The sequence below is a fragment of the Mytilus trossulus genome, chromosome 5 (genome assembly GCF_036588685.1).
Source record: "Mytilus trossulus isolate FHL-02 chromosome 5, PNRI_Mtr1.1.1.hap1, whole genome shotgun sequence".
Taxonomy (NCBI): Eukaryota; Metazoa; Mollusca; class Bivalvia; order Mytilida; family Mytilidae; genus Mytilus; species Mytilus trossulus.
In genome coordinates, this window is record NC_086377.1 from 8321546 (window position 1) to 8344610 (window position 23065).

The 23065-nt window shown below is 31.9% G+C and overlaps 1 protein-coding gene across 1 annotated transcript in view; it reads left to right on the plus strand.

Moving 5' to 3' along the window:
• The first annotated feature begins 776 nt into the window (after positions 1-776).
• The window catches only part of LOC134717559 (uncharacterized), a 45625-nt gene continuing 23336 nt past the window's right edge, over positions 777-23065 (plus strand). Inside the window, exons 1-10 of the mRNA XM_063580049.1 lie at positions 777-1046; positions 5219-5347; positions 6205-6299; positions 7934-8105; positions 10235-10281; positions 11015-11069; positions 14314-14432; positions 17446-17607; positions 20519-20666; positions 22631-22803. Coding sequence (XP_063436119.1) covers positions 777-1046; positions 5219-5347; positions 6205-6299; positions 7934-8105; positions 10235-10281; positions 11015-11069; positions 14314-14432; positions 17446-17607; positions 20519-20666; positions 22631-22803 — 1370 coding nt within the window. The remainder of the gene's footprint in view (positions 1047-5218; positions 5348-6204; positions 6300-7933; positions 8106-10234; positions 10282-11014; positions 11070-14313; positions 14433-17445; positions 17608-20518; positions 20667-22630; positions 22804-23065) is intronic.

Sequence of the window (23065 nt, forward strand, 5' to 3'; positions counted from 1 at the left end):
AATGCATTTGAGTAAATTTGCATTGCAAGGTGAGCTTTCAATTTTTTATTATTGTTTATAAGATTATTAATTGTTACAGCGATTTGAAGTAAATTCAAGTTAAGAAATAATAATTCAGCTACTATCATTTTCCCTCCGCAAGCAAAGAATCATACGTTCTCCGTGAAGATATCAGTCGGCACACTTTTGATCAGATAAGGATAACACAGGCACAAGTGTCCATTTTTTTTGGACACTGGTCGCGGCATGTAAAATGGACACAGATGACAGAAAAATTCGGTCTAGCACAAATGCAAATGCAAGTACATGTGGCGGATAATAGATTTAATATATAATATGTAAATTAGCAACTTAATTAATTGTTTTTTTTTAAAGTAGCTTAATATAAATATATATAGATTACCTGCTAATGCTTTTTTTTTTACTTTCGTTCAGTTTTCACAATAGGAACTTGTCTGTCTCGAGGAAATATACAATTCCTTGGTCACGCGAAGCAGTTGCAGACGAAAGTTAAACGAGGTGGTAAAGGTATTATTTGTTTGTCATGCAATTTTTATTTCAACTGTAACTGCGTGTGTGTATAAATTAATTAAAAAAAAAAGGACAATTCGTTTTTTAATTTCTCTTTCATCGTCAATTTACTCTCAATTCACTTCGCTCGTGTACAAACTACCCCTAACGACCCTCCTAAACATAGGTTCTGTAAACGTTTTAAATAAAGCCCAGTATGAAAGCTTGTTTCAAGCTCTTGACTGCAAGCATAAGCACATGGAAAGATGGCATCTAACATGTATCACTGTGTTTCTTGTGAGTTTTCCTCGGAAAAGCAGAGTAATTACATAAAGCATTTAGCAACTCTAAAACATAAAGCGTTAATTGAATTGACACAATTTAGTGAAGCAGGAGAAGCTGGTACTAGTAGTAGCACATCGGAGAATGCAGCAAGATCAGATGAGAAGCAGGTTTTTACAGAGGACTTTTTCCCCTTCTCAAACAGACTTGAGCTACTGCTTTACGTGTTACGTGGGTCTAAATATCATTGTATTGTAAGCACTTTTACGATATTGACGTTAATAATGCACCTTCTCACTATCTTGTTCATGTCGAAGGCATCATGTTTATACCACTTTTCACAAGCACTTGTTTCTATCAATAAAAAAATGAGCGGAAGGTCGACTAATAAAGGACTATCCATTGGCATTACCATATTACAATTTTTATTATAACCTATTTTACAATGATAGTCAACCTTCCCATAGATAGGAAGAGAATCATTGTTAGGTAAGGTAAACTTCCCTCCTTTAATAGTAGACTAGCCCAACAGATAAAAAATATATCTCGGTAGGACTAAGCTACTATTAAAGGAGGGAAGTTTACCTTACCTAACAATGACTTTCCGGTTCAGCTAACAAGCAAGCTAACCAAAGATATTAATTACCATTAGCTACATACTGACTTGAAATGTGCTGTAAAGCCTTTAAACAATATGGGATCATAAGAAGGGTAGTCAATAAAGTATTGAAACATGTAGTCATCTTACTACCCTCTTCCAATAGTGTTGTTCATCTAATACAATACATTTAAATTGATTAGAGGGGGATTTAGTTTATCATAGGACCCTATGGGAAATGCATACAAATGACTCCTTTTAGTGAACCACTGAATGGAATGAAACCAAACATAGCATAAATGTTCCTTATGAGGTGCTGACCAAATGTTGTTACTTTGTAGTTGATCCTTCATACAAGATATCTGCCAGCGGGGATGACTTTTTAGCTCGCCTCACTTGGCGTCCATTGTCTGTCGTCGTTAACTTTTACAAAAATCTTCTCCTGAAACTACTGGGCCAAATTAAACCAAACTTAGACACAATCATTATTGGGGTATCTACTTTAAAAAATGTGTGGTTTGACCTGTCAAACTAATCAAGATGGCCGCCATAGCTAAAAATAGAACATAGGGGTAAAATGCGGTTTTTGGCTTATAACTCGAAAACCAAAGTATTAAGAGCAAATCTGACACTGGGGAAAATTGTTTATCAGAAGATATATCTGCCCTGAAATTTTCAAATGAATCGGACAACCCATTGTTTGGTTGCTGCCCCTAAATTGGTAATTTTAGGGAAATTTTGCTGTTTTTGGTTATTATCTTGAATACTATTCTAGATAGAGTTCAAAAGTAAACAGCAATAATGTTCAGCCAAGTAAGATTTACAAATGAGTCGACATGACCAAAATAGTCAGTTGACCCCTTTAGGAGTTATTGTCCCTTTAAAGTCAATTTTTAACCATTTATCTTAAATCTGATATATCTTTTACAAAAATATTCTCCTCTGAAATTGCTGGGTCAAATTAATGCAAACTTGGCCACAATCATCTTTGGGGTATCTTGTTTAAAAAATGGGTGGCGTGACCCAGCCAACCAAACCTAGATGGCCGCCATGGCTAAAAATAGAACATAGGGGTAAAATGCAGTGTTTGGCTTATAACTCAAAAACCAAAGCATTTAGAGCAAATCTGACATGGGTGAAAATTTTTATCTTGTAAATATCTATCTGCCCTGAAATTTTCAGATGAATTGGACAACTGGTTGTTGGGTTGCTTCCCCCCACCAATTGGTAATTTTTAATGAAATTTATCTGTTTTGATCATTATTTTGAATACTATTCTAGATAGAGATCAACTGTAAACAGCAATAATGTTCAGTAAATTAAGATCTTCAAATAAGTCAACATGACCAAGATGGTCAGTTGACCACTTAAGGCCACTGTTTTTTAATTTGTTGGTTTATGGATTTTCTCGTGTCAAAAACGTAATAGACTCGTCCACTGGAAAAACGAGAATATCAGGTTAAATAATCTGTTGTCATGCATTCCCGTTTTTTTATCCAAATGGACGATATTTTTTTATTATCTATAAAACAAGAAAATATCAAATGATTTGTTAAAATTCAGTATTTTAACTTGATGTCTTGAACTTCCACCTGTCCACATTTGGACAAGTCTATTTATATGAGAACATGCATCCTACGGACTGGTGACAAATAAGGGAAACGAACTTATTGTGTAATTGGTTTTAAACACGGGTTTCGTTTCACAAAATTATTTGCGCAAATGACATTTCAAGGTCATTAATAATTGATTTGTCTATTTTTAGAAACGTAAACTGAAAGTTTCATCACTTCTGTTAGTGATTAATGCATTTCATTTCATAAAAAGGATATTTTAATTATTTTTCAAGGATAATGCATTTGTTAGGGTCGGCGAGAATAAAAAATAAGCCTGAAAATTCGATTTTATTTTTATTTTGGAAATAGGCAAAATCGATCGGCGGATCCGTAAACCAACAAATTAAAATATCCTGGCCTTAGAAGTAATTGCCCTTTATAGTCAATTTTTAACAATTTTCATAAATTTGGTAAATTTTGGTAAGTTTTTACAAAATATTTTCCTCTATAACTAGGGGGGGAGTTTATTACAGATAGAGAAAATTGTAATATCAAGAATAATCAGTAAAGATTAATCTTCAAACAAATCACCATCACACAATTTTGTCATGAATCAGTCTGTTTCCTTTGTTTAATATGCACATACACCAAGGTAAGCGACACAGGCTCTTGAGAGCCTTTAGTTTTAACATACATGTAGGACCCTATGGGAAATCCATACAAATGACTTCTTTTAGAGAACCACTGAATGGCATGAAATCAAACATAGCATGAATGTTCTTTCTGAGGTGCTGACCAATTGTTGTTACTTTGTAGCCGATCCATCATCCAAGATAGCCACCATCGGGAGACTTACTTTAACATAAGACCCTTTGGGAAAGGCATACAAATGACTTCTTGAAGAGAACCACTGAATTAAATGAAATTAAACATAGCATGAATGTTCCTTTCCTTCTGAGGTGACTTTGTAGCCAAATTTTATCTTTTTTTAATATGATTTCAAAAACCCAAGTAGAGTCGGGTGAGTGATACAGGCTCTTGAAAGCCTCTAGTTGTGTTAACCTATTATGGAACTTTTTAATGTGTTGTTAAATGTAATCTGAGATCAATTTCAGATGTCTAAAACTGTTTACAACCCACTTTGTCAACTGTTATCAGCATTTTTGAAATTTTTGTTAACTTTTTTTTGCCAAAAATGGAGGTGTTGTTAATATGTTCATTGACCCCCTCAATTAAGGGCCCATGATTTGGCAGATTGACTTGAACAAAAACAAACAAAAAAACATTGAACTGAACATGTCAAAGAAAAAAAACTTATTTTTTTCCCATATTTAAGGAATATTAGTGTTAATATTAAATATTTTAGAATAGACAATTTTTCATCAGTTAATTTCCAGAAAAATTTGGCCTCATTAGAGAGGTTTGAAAAGTTGTTGCAAATAGTTTTTGATAAATTTATATTCTGGATGAGTTCTTAAATTACACAACTCTTTCATCCAGTTGAAGCTATCTGGGACCCTGTTTAAACAATTCACCATGCATGATACTTTTTATTGAGACCTGTTTAAACTAGTGTAAATACTTCAAACAAAATATTTTTTTACTACAATTTTTATTTCAAAAAAAGTGGATCATACTATATCAAAGTTTCTTGTGGATCACTTCTAAAGATTTTTCTCCCTCAGCTCACTACTGATGACCTCCATTTTTCAGCCGGTGTCCTAAACAGGAAGTTGTATAAATGCTTGTTTTTCCTGGAATGGACTAAATAACGATAAGGTGTATGGTATGATGTTGTTATCGGCTTCAGCATCGTCCCAAGACACATTTTGTTTCCAGACACTAACTTTAGTTTTAGGAAATGGATCAGTATGAAATTTTATAAGATGATTTTGGGGATGATGCCAGGTTCCGACCGTTTAGGAATAAGGGGCCAAAAAGAAGCATTTTTGTACTTTCAAGACATTAACTTGTGTTTAGGAGTATGGATTTCTCTGAAATTTTACTTCAAGGTTTGATACTTCAAACTCAAAGGAAAGGCTTGGATTGAGGATGGGGATAATTTCTTAAAGAAGGGATTCAAAGTGTCGGGGGGTTCAAATTTTTGAAAAATTTCAAGAAGAATCTTTAATTGCACAGTATTGCACAATAGATTTGTAAGATATTTAATTTTGTAAAATTTGAGGATGAAGTCATTGAGAAGAAAGATTTTTGTTAAGAGAACTGATTTCAGGATAAGTATATGTTTACAAAATTCTTTTTCTATCTACAGGATCAGGAACTGTTCAAGTTTATTTTGCTCATTATTATAGTAGTTGTTGAAGATAACATAAAAACTGTTCCACCATTCCATAAAATATGGAATCTAAAGGTTGATGGATTGGAACTTAAACAATCTGTGGTAAGATACATGTACTTATTCTTGTGACAAATTTGTCCTTTTTGCATGTTTTGATTTATATAAAATCAAATTTTGTTCAGTTCACCTTTTCTAAAATGATTAATGTGAGCTCATGCCATCATTTGGCATTTGTTTTTCATTCAATGTAAACTAATTTTATAGATCTTCCTATTTTAATTACTGATCCAATTTCAACTTAATTCAAGCTTAATTATAATCAAGGTATCTAGTATAAAGTGTATTGTTTTATTTTCTGTTTTTTTTTTTTGCAAAAACATGACCCCATGACTGAAAATAGAACATTCAAAGGTTTTAAATGAACTTTTTGGCCCAGGACCAAAGAAAAAAAAAGTATGTGTGTTAAACAGGGTAGGATTTTTTTTATTGAGTATATCATTCTACAGGAGCAGCATTGTGAGAAAAAAAAATGGTGAAAAAAACTAAGTAAGGATTAAGAAATATTTCAATTCTGATTAGGACAATTAAGGTAATTTCTATGTCCCATGTATTCTGCAAACTAAAAGTTGTGTGAATAAGTCCAAGTTGTGTGAATAACTCCATTATAATATGTACATGATGTATGACAAAATTGCTAATTAACCTTAGTGAGTTATTGCCCCTTACTGACAATTTACACTATTTTTCATTGTTGACTTTCAAAAATCATCTACTCTTAAACTAATGAGCCAATGCCAACCAAACTTCAGCTGAATGATACTTTGGGTATCTGTAAAAGGTTTGTTGTATAAAACACATGGGGTCATGGATACCAGCCAGTTTTTAAGTCAACCTAATATTGCATACATATTCAATTTTGTGTAATTAAATGAAAATTATAATTTGTTTATTTCTTACAGTCTTCTAATAATGGAAAAGATGTTTCTTTCATAAAACCATCAGACATTATTGAAATGCAGCTGTCCAAGAAACTTACAGCAGTACAGTTACAAAGGTAGATGTATTATAATTATTTTACCCAAATTTGGCAGTAATACTATGGAAAAGGAGTCCACTTAGTGCATTCCTTAGTCAATCCACATGTTTTGTAAGCTTAACTTCTCAACAAATGAGCCAATAGTTTAAACATATATTATTGTTGACAAAATGAAAAAAAGGATTAGATACAACTCTTATGGGCCATTGCCGATGAGCGATGTTCAAGAAAGAAAGAAATTCAGGTCCAAACTCTTTAAAGGGATATTAATTAAATTTGGAGATATGACGTTGCTATCGTAAATTGCTATTTTCACAACTTCAAACTATGACTATCGAGAAAATATTAAGTTTTTGACTGAATTTTATCATTCAAACTTATTTTACTTGAAAACGAGTTCATGGACCCCTCTTTATAAAATGCCATTTGGTTTGATTACGGAAGAAGATTATGTGTGCAAATTTTCATGAAAAAGTAAATAGTGCAATTTTTTAAAATTTGATAAATATGTTTTTTCAGAATAAAAAATGTGTTAGTTTATTAGGATACTTATAAAAAACAGAAATTACAAATTATGTAACAAAAAACAACTCATGTTTATCTTTTAAAACAAAAAAAAAAATATGTGAATGTATGTCTTGTTTTTGAAAGGGAGGATACGGCCACGAATCCAAATATTGAACAAATTTGCAAAATTTCGACTCGATTTTACTCTATATGTAGCACATGAAGATATATTTTTTATTACATATTTGATTTAATCAGGTATAAAATTGTCTATGGAAACTTTTATCAAAAGGTAAATACATGGATCAAAACTATGCATAATGGTATGCCCTAAAGCACAACTCCTTATGAAGGGATTAATAATATGAAACTTTATACAGTTGGATAAAACACAAACTGAAAATGTGCATGCAGGAAATGGTTCTGGTCCAAAAAAATTTAGAGGGATAATTGAATTTATTTTAATATTGTAATATGTTCCAACAGGTCATAGTGGTTTTCCCTTGAACAGAAATCACATTTATAGCTCACCTTGACTTAGAAACTTTTACATAATTTACAAGTTAATGTTTGTATTTAGATTTGGGACCAACTTATGATAAGTCAATGATATTTGGTATGCAGTTGTATAAGGTTTGGCACTACGATAGTAGAGGGGCATTATCTTTTCTGGTCTGTTTGGATGTCTGTCTTATCTGTCTGTCTAGTGTAAGCTTAAATTTTTGGTTACGGTAGTTATGATCAAGTTGAAGTCCATTCAACCCGAAACTTAGTATGCATGTTCCCTTTGATATGATCCTTCAAATTTAAATGACAAATAAGAGTTTTGACCCCATTCTTAAGGTCTACTGAACATAGAAATTGGTACGAGTGGGTCATTAGTGAACTCAGGACACATTCTTGTTTGATAGTCAAATGGAAGCAAACACCACCAATAAACATTCTATGCACTGAACTACATTAATTTAATTTGATATATAACTTTTCTCATAAAAAACACAAGCATAAGTTTAATAATATTCATCCACAAAATGCTGCCAATTTCCCATTTATTAATTTGTTTTGTCTGAAATATGTACCTATGCCACACATGTTCAGCAAGCAACATATGATAAATAAATCTAATATATTTTATTTGAATTTAGATTTCCAAGATGTGGACATGTCTTTGAAGGTCAAAGTAGTGGCAGCAAGTGGAGGACAGAGATTAAGTCATTGATGGCCCTTAATTCAGTTTCAGAGAGAATTTATGTTGGTGACAGAGTAAAGAATGGAATCAATGGAGAGTCTGGGAGTATTATACATTTTTTTTGCCAGGTAATTTTGTATAAGTTGCAATGACCAAAAAAATGTTGCCAGTTACAAAAGTAAAAATATTCTTGACAATTAGCAATCTTCAAACTTAAAAAAAAAAAAAAAAATAAAAAAAAAAAATAATTTACCAGGTAAATAGGGGGTCACCGACTTAGTTTTGTTACTATAGCAACCTCAGTTTCGTGTTGTCCTGAATATTAACATAATATTTACTTGCTATCTAAACTCTCAAAAAAATTCATTATATCAAACCTTCTAGCATAATTCTTGTTGCAGGTTAAAAAGTAGATTAGTATCTATCAAATATAGAGTTAAGGGCATACGATACAGTTTTGATCCTGTATTTACAAGTTAATCTCCCTGCAAAATGAAACAAATTGCTGTTTTGAAAAATAGGGGTCAATTAACTTGTTTTCAAATTAAATCAGTTTGAATGATAAAAATCAGTTGAAAAATGCATCTTTTCCCGATATGACACAGTTTGACGTCGCAAAAATTACATTTTACGTTAGCAACGCCATTACCTCCTCTGTAACTGTATCGCATGCCCTTAAAGACTTGTATTGTTTTGATCTTTAAAAATATGAACATTTCATTCCCACTAAAATTAAAAAAAACAACGTAAAAGTGAAAAATGTTTCCAGTATTTAAATAAAATCTACCAGTGATTTCATCATAAAAATTTCAAGAATGAAAGTGCCATGTGTACTCTTCAAAATAAGGCAAATAAAAGTGTACATCACAGACCTTTAAAAAAGAGTAATTTTCACGATTTTGTCTCGTTCGTTTCGAAGAAAAGAGTTGTCTCTCGTCAGAACATTGCATCTGAAGTCATATACACACTTTCCTTGCTGGTGCACTATTTTGATTCTTTTTCTCTCGCAAATTAGACGTTTGAAGCCAACATTTAAATTTCCAAGAATTACAACTATATTTACCTACTTTATTATCGGGTAATACAAGAGATAAAATGCATGTATCAGTATCAGATCTTATATATTATTTTGTTGTTGCACAATATTAACCTTCAGAAACATGCACCATCCATCGGAATGGAAAATTGTTTGAAATAACCTTTCACGTCACTTTTGTTAGGAAAGTCTGTTTTTGTCCTCTCATTAGCAAAATTATTGAAAATAAAAAAAAGAATTGAAAGATAGCGCTGGAATATTTGACAAGTTTGTCAATTCAAAAAAAAAAATGAAAAGCAGATCGGTGCAAATTTAAGACAAAATCTATGCATGTGAAAGAATAAAAAAAAAGTTAGATGAAAATAGTCGCAAATGCAAAAAAGTAGAAAACCAAATTAGTATTTTATTATTTTTATTAGAATGAAGGTGAAATATAGTGTAGTAACTTTTGTGTCCATTTGTGCTAAATTTCCACAAGATATCCGTGCTATGCTCAATTCCTCTTTTCTTGAAGGACATATTTTTAAGTGTACACCATGTTGGAATCTGTGGAAATGTGAAATAGGACCTTACGATTTCATGTTTTTTTTATTGCTTGAAACAACATCATAAAGCTTTTATGTCACTACCAAGTTTGTTAGTTGATGCACATAAACAATTGACCTACTTAACCTAATTTTTTTTAAAGCATGTAACCTTAAATGGACATATATATTTTTTTGGTCTCGCATATGTATTTGCCTTCCAAAACATTTTCTGTTCTCCAACTTTAGTTTGCCTTAACCAAATATTAAAAACTTACACACAATGCTTATTACCATCAAACACATATCAAGTATGTTATTGGAGGACTTTACTTCTACAGTTCCTGAGTTATGCCCATAAAACAAACATCAGAATGGCTGAATCTTGTTTTTGTTTGCCAACTTTAGTTTGCCTCAATCAAATATTATCAAACTTATACACAATGATGACTACCATAAAAAATTATCTTGTGAACAAAATTTACCTTTTCTGTAGGAGGCACTACAAACTAGTTGTATATAACTGTAATCAAGAACCAGTAGAAAGAAATGTAATTATAGAATTGAATTGCTAAAAATATCAGTGCAGATTTTCTACTAAGTGTATAATAAGGTTTTCTTGGCGCAAATACAACACTTTAGTACTTCTGATTGGGTATTGTGTAGTGTAGGAACATATTCTAGTTTCATTTTTCAGGAATTTGAAGATACAGAGAAAATCTATGCATCTGTTAAGTGTGATAGGTAGGTAAGAATAAAAATTGAAGAAATATCATGGTATATATGTAGTTTACTTTTTCAAACAAAAAACATTATATTTCATACGTTTTCTTTTATACTGTAATTCAGCTGAATTCAGCTCTCAAGTAAGACCAGTTAAACAGTTACCTGGGCAACCTAAATAGACACTTTGCGACCTTAAATTCACTGATGGTAGCCATTTTGCCACCAGATTTCTTTTTAGATTGCAACTGTTTGAAAAACTTCAATCCTTGTTCCAATCATCTTTCATATTTGTTTCTACTGCTTGGTCTGCAATGTGCTTGCAAGTTATGTGATTTCCTAAAGTTTGGGCATACCTGTGTGAAGCAATGCAAGCCTGTCAATAAAAGCAAGAATCTGTTGAATATTTTATTGTATGCACCAGGGAACACTACTTTTATTCTGGGGAAAAGGGGAGGGATTAGCCTAGAAAAAAACATACATTTGTATTCCATTTATTTGATTAACAACCACTATAAAATTTCAACTTTTATATGATCATGTAAGAAACCAACTTCTATGTCTTTTTTTAAAGTATCAATTCAAAAGTGTTCTCTTAGACTAGTCTGCAGGTTATGCTCTTTTACAGCAGATTACTTGCTATTGACCTGGAATTACATGGCCACTAAATTTTTTAATTGGCCACTAGAATTTTAAAACACTAGAACAGGGGAGACATGTGTCTACTCTTGTTGAATTTTGTATTTATTTGCAGTACCAGAACTATTACTGTAAGAGCAGATGGTCTGATGAAGTTGGACGAGTCAAATGTGAGTTTATAATTTAAATGGACTTGCATAACAATTAAGAGACAAATACATGTACTATAAATATTTTTGATGCTTGGCAAAAACTGCATTAAAGTTTGCACCAGTATAGTGTACATATGTACTAAATTTGATTGTGTTTAATTTGTCTCAATTTAATGTTTACTGTTGCAACTTATAAATACATATGAATATTGAAATTTAGAGGCTGAAGTTTGATTGTTCCTGAATTACATCCCTTCATAACATGCAACTGTACCACTAACTTACTTTTGATAAGGTTCTATACCACAAACTTTTGACAAGTCACAAGGTTCTGTACCACAATCTCAAGAAAAGGTTCCATACTGTTGATAATGATTTCTGCAGTCTTCCGCCAGACTACACGAATGAATTTTATTTTTACAGGACATTCGGTCTGGTAAGCATCCTAGCTTTACCAGACCGAATGAAATTTTACCAGACCAATTTTTTTTACATCTAATTGTATATTATCCCGAAAAAAACAACAAACATATGACTTTGTTGTGCCTTACTCCTCTCCAAAATACACAAAAACAAAATAATGTAACAGGAGGGTATATTGTTATGAAACTTGTGCACAATTGCTTGAATGCATTTCAGTGAAGAGTAATATCTTATTTTATTGGATTGTGAACTAAACATAATTTAGAGTTTCTGTTTAAAATATTATTTCCTCGTTCTTCTTTCTTTTTCATATATCTTTTGGTTTTCAATTCTAGTGATTATATTTCGTAGCTGAATATTGAGATCTGCTTGGATTTTTATTCATTTATTGTATTTAATCGGCAAACCCGTAATTGTTCTTATCTGTTTCCAGAATTGGATCCGGTTTTAACTGTTTTATTTACATTTCCTGTTGTGCCAATGATGACAGCCATTGTTGTTTTTGACAGTCAGATATGTTTTTACCCGGATTTACAATTTCTGGTTGGTGATTTTCGCCATAAAGCTATCGGTTGAACAAAATAAACATTGCTGTGATGTATAAAAAGATGAAAATGAATTTGAGCTCATTTGGCAATTTTGCTTGAATGTTAGAAAAAATCCATGAAAAAAACCACAAGACATTTGGACCGGAATTGAACAAAATTTTACCAGACCGATCCATTATTCTCCGGATTTCTCTGACAGTCCGACATGTTTCGTGTAGTCTGTCTTCTGCCCAAGACTAAGAATAAGAGACAAAAAACATTTTATTTAGTTTTGGACAATAAGTGTCTTAATATTGTTCCACCAAAGGAAGGATTTGATTGATTTTAAGGGTTATGGACCAAACTCCTTTGAAATAATGTCAAAAAGGGGGCTAAAAAACTGGTTTCTTTATTCTTAACAGTAAGTATTATGTCTGGATACTCTTCAATAGGGTTTATATTGCACGAAAGGAAGATTGATTTTATTTGTGTGTTAGCATATGGCTATAAATGTTCAGAAATAAGAGGACAAAAACCAGACTTTTGAAACTTTGTATGAATAGTTTATTTCTCAATCAATTTCAGTGGCAGATCCATGAATTTTCATAAGTGGTGGCCCACTGTCTGACCTAAGAGGGGGCCCGCTCCAGTCACGCTTGAGTGATTCCCTATATAAGCAACCAAATTTTTTCCAAAAAAAGGGGGGCTCCTGCCCCCCCCCCCCCCTAAATCCGCCTCTGAATTTTACCATGGTTTAATTAAGTGTTTTTTTTTTTTGATTCAACAACAATATATATATCACATGCTGTTTAACAGATTTCTTCACTGGTACAGCTATTTCAGTAAAGATCCCTGTATGTTAGTACCTTCCAGGGTTTCACGTGGGTCAATTATTTTTTGCCACCTCTTTCGCCAAAACAATATATTTTGCCACTATTATTTTTTTCTCCAAATAACATAAATTTATTTTTCGTTAACGTTCTCCGTTTTTCTACGCACCGACCCCCTTAATTAAGATGATTTTGTCCCATTCTGTCTATGATTATTCTCTCAAACATATTTTGGAATCTACATTCTAATGAATAAACACCAAACATTTACTTTAATACAACAGAATTTTTTTTAACTTGTAAGGGAAAAATGTTCTTTGTAATTAAAACAACTTTTCTAAATGAGGGGGCCACTATACTTTTATTAATAAACAAGATATAAGTCATGGAATATAACAAAAATAATGGACATGTTTTAATCATATAATACTAGAATAGTTTGTACGGAAAGTTTCTTCTAAAGAAATATACTGATGTGCCCTTTTGTACTAAGAAGTGGTTTTTACAACAAAACAAAATCTTTTATGACATGAAATTAATCCATCATTTCGTGTGTAGTCATTACATTGAAGGGTTACTTTCATTCCAGAGATTCCCAACCTTTTTGATATAATTTTTCATGACGACAGTTTTCTCTTTTTGACCATTGTAAATGAAGAAGTTGAGAGTAAAACTATGCTTGAAACACGTGTTTCACTCAAACGACTTTAGACCAGGGTATCTTCATGTATAGTGTTTATTTCTTGGGGTTCTTCAATGTGCTGAATCTACCAGATTGGTTGGTATTTTCGGTTTTTAAATTGGTTCAAAGGGTTATAAATTTTTATCTACTTTAACTTCTATTTAAGTTATGAAATAATTACAATAAGTGATTGAGTTATTACCCTATATTGCATTGCATAATTTATGTTAATGTCGTTTAACCCCCACTTTGTAAAGAGGAGATGTATATTCCTTTCTTTGTCCTTTCAGTACAATATGTTTTACTCAATGTATCTGCAACTCGTCATGCTCTAAGATATTGACTTCATATTGTGCATTTAGTTTAACCATGACAAGTTACAGATCGTTTGAATATTGTTCAGGTCCAATTATTAATGCAGAGTTATGGTCCCTGGACACAGAAATTTATCTTGAATAATCTTGCATAACTATATTGGAAATTTAACTTATTAATCTTGCATGACTATATTCATTTGATATTTGATATTTATAGTTTTGACATGAATCTTTTTTCAGGAAGCATTGAATTTTAACTGGTAGAGGCCTGGATGTTTCCATGCAATACTATCAGAATGCTGGATACTTTCCACTCTAGTCTGTGTCAATACTTGTTTTCTGTTGTATTAAAATTAAAATCTAGTATCTTGAGAAAGAAAGATGAACTCAGATAAAATTATTTTCTAAAGAATTGGAAAAGAAAACTAAAGATATATTTTGGATTATTTTGCATATATGTGAATTTCTGTATTTTATATATAGGTGTATGAAGGAAACGATTTTGAAAGAGTTAAAAATCTGGTTCAGATGTCAAAACAGCTAGACATGGACATCTACACTGTTCCTGTTAACATATTTGTGGATGACACTAGTGGAAACAGGTATATACTTTAAGTAACTATATCACATAATTAATCTAATGATGGCATTAGCACTTGGCAATACAGTTGTATTTTATTGTACATTTTAAACCAAATTAAACCAAACTTGGCCACAATCATCATTGGGGTATCTAGTTTAAATAATGTGTCCTGTGACACATCCAACCAACCAAGGTGGCCGCCATGGCTAAAAGTAGAACATGGGGTAAAATGCAGTTTTTGGCTTATAACTCAAAAAACAAAGCTTATAGAGCAAATCTGACATGTGATTAATTTGTTTTTCAGTGAAGATATATCTGCCCTGAAATTGTCAGATAATCAGACAATCCATTGTTGGGTTGCTGCCCCTAATTGGTAATTTTAAGGAAATTTTACTGTTTTTGGTTATTATCTTGAATATTATTATAGATGGGGATGAACTGTAAATAGCAATAATGTTCAGCAAAGTGAGATTTACAAATAAGTTAACATGACCAAAATGGTGAGTTGACCCCTTTAGGAGTTATTGCCCTTTATTGTCAATTTTTAACAATTTTTCGTAAATCTTAGATAACTTTTACAAAAATCTCCTCTGAAACTACTGGGCCAAATTTTACTAAACATAGCCAGAATCATTATTAGGCTATCTAGTTTAAAAATTGTGTTTTGTGACCAGGCAAACCAACCAAGATGGCCGCAACAGCTAGAAATAGAACATAGGGGTAAAATGCAGTTTTTGGCTTATAACTCAAAAACCAAAACATTTAGAGAAAATCTGACAAGAGGGGAAATTGTTAATCAGGTCAAGATTTATCTGCCCTGAAATTTTCTGATGAATCTGACAACCCATTGTTGGGTTGCTGTCCCTAAATTGGTAATTTTAAGGAAATTTTACTGTTTTTGGTTATCTTGAATATTATTATAGATATAGATAAACTGTAAACAGCAATAATGTTCAGCAAAGTAAGATTTACAAATAAGTCAACATGACCAAAATGGTCAGTTGACCCCTTTAGGAGTTATTGCCCTTTATAGTAAATTTTTAACCATTTTTCGTAAATCTTAGTTAACTTTTACAAAAATCTTCTCCTCTGAAACTACTTGGCCAAATTTTACCAAACATAGCCAGAATCATTATTAGGCTATTTAGTCAAAAAATTGTGTTTTGTGACCTGGCAAACCAACCAAGACGGCCGCAACAGCTAGAAATAGAACATAGGGGTAAAATGCAAGAACCAAAGCATTTAGAGCAAATCTGACAAGATATAAAATTGTTTATCTGGTCAAGATCTATCTGCCCTGAATTTTTTAGATGAAACGGACAACTAGTTGTTAGGTTGCTGCCCCTAAATTGGTAATTTTAAGGAAATTTTGCTGTTTTGGGTTATTATCTTGAAGATTATAATAAATATATTTAAACTGTAAACATCAATAATGTACAGCAATTTAAGACTCAAAAATAAGTCAAAATAACCCCCTAAGAAGTTATTGTCCTTTATAATCAATTTTTAACAATTTTCATAAAGTTTGTAAATTTTTACTAACATTTTCCACTGAAACTACACGGACAAGTTCATTATAGATAGAGATAATTGTAAGCAGCAAGAATGTTCACTAAAGTAAGATGTAAAAACATATCACAATCACCTTAACACAATTTTGTCATGAACTGTCTGCTTCCTTTGTTTAATTCACATATGCCAAGGTGAGTGACACCAGCTCTTTATATGTACCTGTATCGCTGTGATGAGGGATGTAACTGGGAACTTTATCAATGGAAATTTAAATCTGAATAGATTTTTCAGTCCTAACTTTCTTGAGAAAAAAATAAAAAATCTTAAAGTACTGTCACAAAAAATGGAAAATGGCCCTAGCCTGCAGTTCAGTCGTACATTATTAAGATTTCAAAAATAATTGTAGCTGTTGTTAAATGACAGAATTCAACTAGTTGAATTTTAGATAATTAACTATCAACTTTAATTGAATGTTTCGATTTAGAAGATGCAGATCTCTTCCATTGGTCTAAATTGAATCCTAAACTAAAGAAACGAAATTACATTATACAACAAAAAATTAATTCCAATAGTGTCAACCTTCTTTATGTTCTAGCTCTTCTTTTTTTCATTCTTTATATGCAGACTATCAAAAGATACCCCCCCCCCTCCCTATGATATGATCATTCAAATTTAAATGCGAAATTAGAGTTTTTATCCTATTTTCACGGTCCACCTAACATACAAAATGAAAGTGCAGATGGGGCATCCGTGTACTTAGGACACATTTTTGTGTGATATGTAAAATTGAGAATGGAAATGGGGAATGCATTCCATTTTGGTAAATTTCTTGATGGTAGTGGGGTGGGTTTGGACAGAATCCTAAGAGTTCTACTCAGCACTACAAACAACTTAATGACAAGAATGACATCAATATCCTCTTGACATACTCAAAATTATAAATGTTTGCATAGATTTACAGCTCTGTTTTATAGAGAGAAAAAAATGTAATATAAAACTACATAATACAGATATGTGATTGGAATCAATAATAAAGCCTAGAAAAGGGTGATAGGTTGTTGGGTCCTACATTGGCCAGCTCCAATGGTCTAAGATACTTGGTCAATTTGCAATGATAAGAAATGCTGTTTTTTATTAAACACTCTAAAAAAAAACTCTTAGAAAGATTTAGGGACCAAGCACTTGTCACCTTGCCTCAGTAAATTTATTTTATCTGACTCAATCTATTATTAGGGAATTCAATTGTGTTGAAATTTACTGCTTAATTTTTTCAGATCAGTATTTTTCATTTTTTTCGGTGATATCCTTGATTATATACATCCCAAAATTCACTTAAAATGTGGTCACAACAAATATATTCTCATCTCCTAAATTGTTAGCCTGTCATTATTTTAGTACATTTTTGACACAATTTAAGTACCTTTGTAACCTACATATACAGATCACATGAATGTTTTTGAGTCATGCATAGATGTATAGATATATATTTTATTACTTGCCTATTTATTAATCTTATTCAGGTCCAAAAAATGGAACCCTTTACAGGTTTGGACCCTTCAGTTGGCTGGACTTCCAACAGATGAAAAAATGAAAAAATCCACTCACCATTTCATTGGCGTTACTCAACCAGAAGATGACTCATTTATTACATCTGTAGTGGATGACTTGAATCATCTGTTTTAGTAAGTACATTACCATCCACCATAACAGCATTATCACTATTGCAATAGTGTTTAATACCACTATGGTTCAATGTCATTAACTTAAATGGAGACAGACATTTTACCTAAAAGCAGGTGTGGGAGTGCAAAATCAAAAACTTGCTGATTATGATATATGGTTAAAGTATGAATATCAATTCAGGGGTGTGGAAATATGTGTTGTGAGCACTTGTCCACGGGCAAGTGAAACCTAAAATTTTACTTGTCCGGAAAAAAACTTACTTGCCCTGATGAGCCCAATAAATATTGAAGTATTTATTGTTAGCTAATATATGATTCTTACTTAGCACTGTTGTGCATCACAAAAAATTTAAATGAAATCCATTTGTTTATATGTGTAAAATATTAGGAAAGTAGGAAATGGGTTAACACTCATGGGACAGAAACCTAAGAGCAAACCAACCAATGAAATGACATGTAAAGGACAATTTCTCAGCAGTTTTTTAATAAAAATTGTAGCCAGTAGGTACGTACATATACTAAATTTGAGGACAGTGATTGGAGAAATGTCAACTAAATAATACATAAACTATTGATTTTGTGGTGTTTCTCTCAACTGACACACTTGTTTTTTACTTGATTATTTATTGTTGTCTTGATGGGAAGTTAAAGCGTCCCTTCTATTTACCACTTTGACAACAAATAATGTTGACCTTTCCTCTATAAATAAGGCAAACACTTATTTTCCGAATTTCCTTAGATAGCCAGGGGCAATCTGATATCAACGATGTCTGAAATTTTCGCTTTCATTTTTTTTTAAAATACTCTGTGTCCTCCATTTGCATTTAAGGTTTCCTAGACTCTTTTTGCCTTGCTTGCACAGCTTTTTATTAAGTATTTATCAATCTGAATCACGATACAAAATTTAAAGAAATAACACTTCCCGTAAATGATGGATAAAACCTAATCGACGATCCTGGGTCAATGGACAAAGCCAATGCAATATTACGCGACTCGGGTTCGCATACTTATTTTTATTTATTTTGGCAATCAATCTATTTCCGTTATTATGTAATATTTATCGTCATGTTAATTGATGTTTTTGCTTGCTGAACAATTGGTTTCTTTTACATTAATTAAACGTTTTTGTTGGATTTGAACTTTGTCTTTTATATTTTTTTACTTGTCCACGGGCAACCAAGACAAAAATATTTACTTGTCCGGTTGTTCAAATGTACGAGTCGGGCGAGTCGGGCATAGCATTTCCACACCCCTGCAATTATATGGGTAAAGGGCAGAGTTGTTATAGAATAATGATATGGCAGAGAAGTGGTTTCAAGTTTCATATAAAGTGCCCTTATTGACATGAAATAAAAATCAGTAGATCATTGGATATTGTAAATCATTCAGGTAGTCTTGTTCTATTCATTTGTACTAAAAAACACCAGCCAGTTGTCATCCTCACTTCACACAAACACATATATACGAATATCAATTATATGCTAACCAGACATGTTACAATGTTAAACTACTTATGCTATGTGAAAATCAAGACTTGCATAAAAAATATTCCAATATTAGAGACAGTGGGGTCATTTTTCCTCGCAGCTTTCAGCTCTTTGATTGACTTGTATCTCAAAAACTAAAGCATTTAGAGAAAATCAGACATAGTTCAAAAAATGTTCATTACGTAATAAAGATCTAATTGCCCTGAAATTTCAAATTGAAAAATCCCATTGTTGGGTTGTTGCCACTTGATTGGTAATTTTAAGGAAAATTTGTAGTTCTTGGTTATAAACTTGAATGTAATAATAGTTCGAGAAACTATAAACAGCAAACATGATCAGCAAAGTAAGAAATACAAATATGTTTACTTGACCAATATTATCAATTGACCCCTTCAAGAGTTATTGCCCTTTAAACAAAATTTACACAAAATGTTCATCATATTTGGTAACTTTAAAAAATCTTTTCCTCTGAAGCCACAGAACCAATTCCAACCAAACTTGAGCTGAATAATACTTTAAGGGCAACTAGTATACAATTTGTGTTTTATTTTCTGTTTTGTCAAAAAATCATGGCATGGCTAAGAATAGAACATAGGGTTTTATAATTGGTGAAAGAGGAAAGCAAAAATTTAAAGGTTAGGATTCTTTACTCAGGCTCTGGAGAGTCTTTTGTTTTTCTTGAGGAATACAGTTTACATATGAGTTTTTAGCAATTATCTATTGATATAGATAGTGTGATATAGACAATAACTGTTTAGTGTATTTTAAAGTAATATGAAACGAGTGAGTGATGAAAAATAATGCTTGTCCAATTCTTGAGCCAATGCATGCATACATCATAAACTAAGTCCTCTGTGCACAATTTTTATCATTATTTTTGCAAATATGTCATATAATCGACTAATTTTTTTCTCTCTGTTTGTTATGATTTAACAAATATGGCTGCTCATTAAATGCCGTGTTTTGAAGCAGAGTTTTACCGATTGTCACCTTATAGTAAACAAATACAAAATGCATGGGTATTTAGCACGTGTTTAACATGTATAATCAGATATTTGTTCATTTCAATGACAGATCCATGCTTCCTGGAAGCATGCAATAAAAAATAAGTAAACTTCTTCTAAATGTGGACAAAGAAAAGAATTTTCCTCAGAAAGAAGTATATGTACATAACTTGTATAATGAAAACTATCCATTTAGTTTTAAAAAAACATATGCATATTTTTTTTTCATTTGAGGTTTCTTTTGACTCTAAATATCAGCTGTATTGAACTAGGTTGTATGGTATACAAATATTGTCTAGCAATATTTGATAGGCTCAGTAAACGTATAACACACTCAATTGCAGGATAAATATAGAATAATAATCTTCTCTACAATTTATCATGTTTATGTTCTTAAAACTAAATGTGATTTCATTTCAGTGATGGTAAAGTAATGTACGATGCCGCTAAAAATAAAGATGTAATTGTAACATCGCAAATTGCAGTTGGATTAATGGATAATAGCATGGCGTCAGAATTTTGTCATCATATGGGTGCAGCAGCCAAAGAAAACTGTAGATTTTGCCGCGTAAGACCATTAAGCCTATTTATTATAATATATATCAGCAAATCAAAATCTGGTTTTCTCTCCTGCTGTGAAGCTCTTAATTCTGCTGAAAAAGACCTTGAATATTGCCTGACTATATTATTTATTCTAGGTATATATATGAAGGAGACAACAATAATGATATTTTATTGAGTGAGTAGTGCCCAACTACAATGTCAGTGTCTGTCCTGAACAAATGGACTTAAACAAGTGAAACTTTACATACTAAGTTACAGTACACAACCTAAGAATGTGCAAGTAGAAAAATAATCTGGCCAAAATATTTCAATGGAGAGAATTGAGCTTTTTTCTTTTGATATGGCTTAATGGCTCTAGATGTAGTAAGCACCAATACTCCTCATAGCTTGTTGATATTGATTAAAGTTAACTCTGGGAACTCCTCCACTGATTATCAGTTGCAATCCAAAACTTAAGAATGTGTATGGAGTCGAGGTAATTAAATCTGTGTTCAAATACTTAGGAGATGAAATTACTTACTTTAAAAAAGGGACACAGATGCAGTTACAATTTTTCCCAGTCTGTTGATTTTTTGCACTATGACCCTTGGACTTCAGAAAATCAAGTCATTCATAAAAATATTGATTTTAATATGTGGTATGTAGTTTTTGGCAAGGTTTGACAAAGTTTGACAAAAGCCCAGTATATAGTGTATGGTGCTGTTGGGTGGCGAAGATAATTATGGTACATAATTTGTGTAACTTCTGCAGTTTTCACCCAGATCCCTAAAACTTAACTGGAAGCTTCTTTATATATTGAAATTTTGCGCCAGGTGTTCTTTTGGAATAGTATATAGATTTTTCAGTTTCCCTTACTTTGGAACTTTAAGTTATTTAACAACAAGAATAAGAAAGGAAGGTTCAAGTTTTGTCTACTCAACTCTCTTACTTTCCAACCCATATCCCTGACACTGACTGGAAGCTTGTATATATCATGTATATATTGAAATTATGCAACTGCTTGAATATTTTGTCCCAGTTTCTAAATTTCGGAACTCAGCTATTTTTCAGCAAACTTAAGAAACGAGGGGTTCATTCATTTTTAGGCAAACCCAAGTTCAACATACAAGTTTTATGTCATAAACATCCTCTTAAGTTTTCAACCTGCATCCCTAAAACTTTGCACACATGTTGAAGTTGTGCACATGCTATAATGAAATTGATAAAATAATGTGTTACTATTTTCTGCACCTGAAAACTTTGTTTATTTAAAAATTTGTAAACAGGGTAATTTCTTTTTGTAAGTACAAACAGTTTCAACTAAGATAATAATTCAAACATTATACTTAAATAACCTGGATTTTGATCCATTTTTTCATGATGAGTGTATAACAAATTCAAATTTTGTTGGGGTCTGATGAATTTTCAATTGACTATGTATTTCCATGCAATAATCTCAGATGCTGGATACAATTCAGGTTACTCTGTATCTCTTTTTAAATCAACTAAAGATTTGCATAAGGCTGAAAAAAAAAGATCTGAGTTTCCAGTAACCCGACCTATCTTGTTTTTTTTAGCCCCGACCCTGATTTTTAATTGGATCTTCCAAAAAAATGAAAAAATTGTATCAACTGACCCTGTTTTTGACACAGGCTTCTGTTAGATAACATAATATTTTTTCTCTCGTGCTTCGACTTGCATAGAAAGCCAATAAAACATTTTATTAATGTCAAAAGGTATTCCAAATAGGTTAAAATCCACCAGCAGGTACTTCCAAAACATTGCAAATGGCACACTTAAACTAATTACAGACCCGGACTTGGAAAAACCATGAACATTTTTCGGATTTCATTAACAATGTCAAAAAAGAAAAAAAAAATAATTTCAACCTACCGACCTTATTTTTCAAAATGATGTTACCGGAAACACATCTTTTTTTTTAGGCCTAATAACAAAATGAATTTCATATTTTTGAAAAATTTGTTTCAGTTTGGAAACAACCACTTAAACATCAGAGATACCAGAACGAAGGAAAAAACTGAGGATATACTAAAGGAAATTGAAACATCAATTAATGGTAAAGAAACTTCAACCAGATATGGAATCAAGAAAAAAGCAATTGCTGAGGAGATGAACAAAGCTGCTTGTTGGGATCCACACAGGCATGCATTAATTTACTAAATATGTTGGAAAAAAAATTATAACATAACATATATAGAAAAGAAATAAAAATACATTGCACAGAATCGTTCAAAATATATTAAAAAAAATACAAATAATCAATGAACAGGGCTTGTATACCTGTTCTTCATCTTGACAGTCAATGTCTTCACCAACAGGTCAAAAAGGCATTAGGAAAATGTGAAAAAAGAGGATTTGTTATTTTCATTGGGCAACAACAATTGCACATCATACTCGTGATAC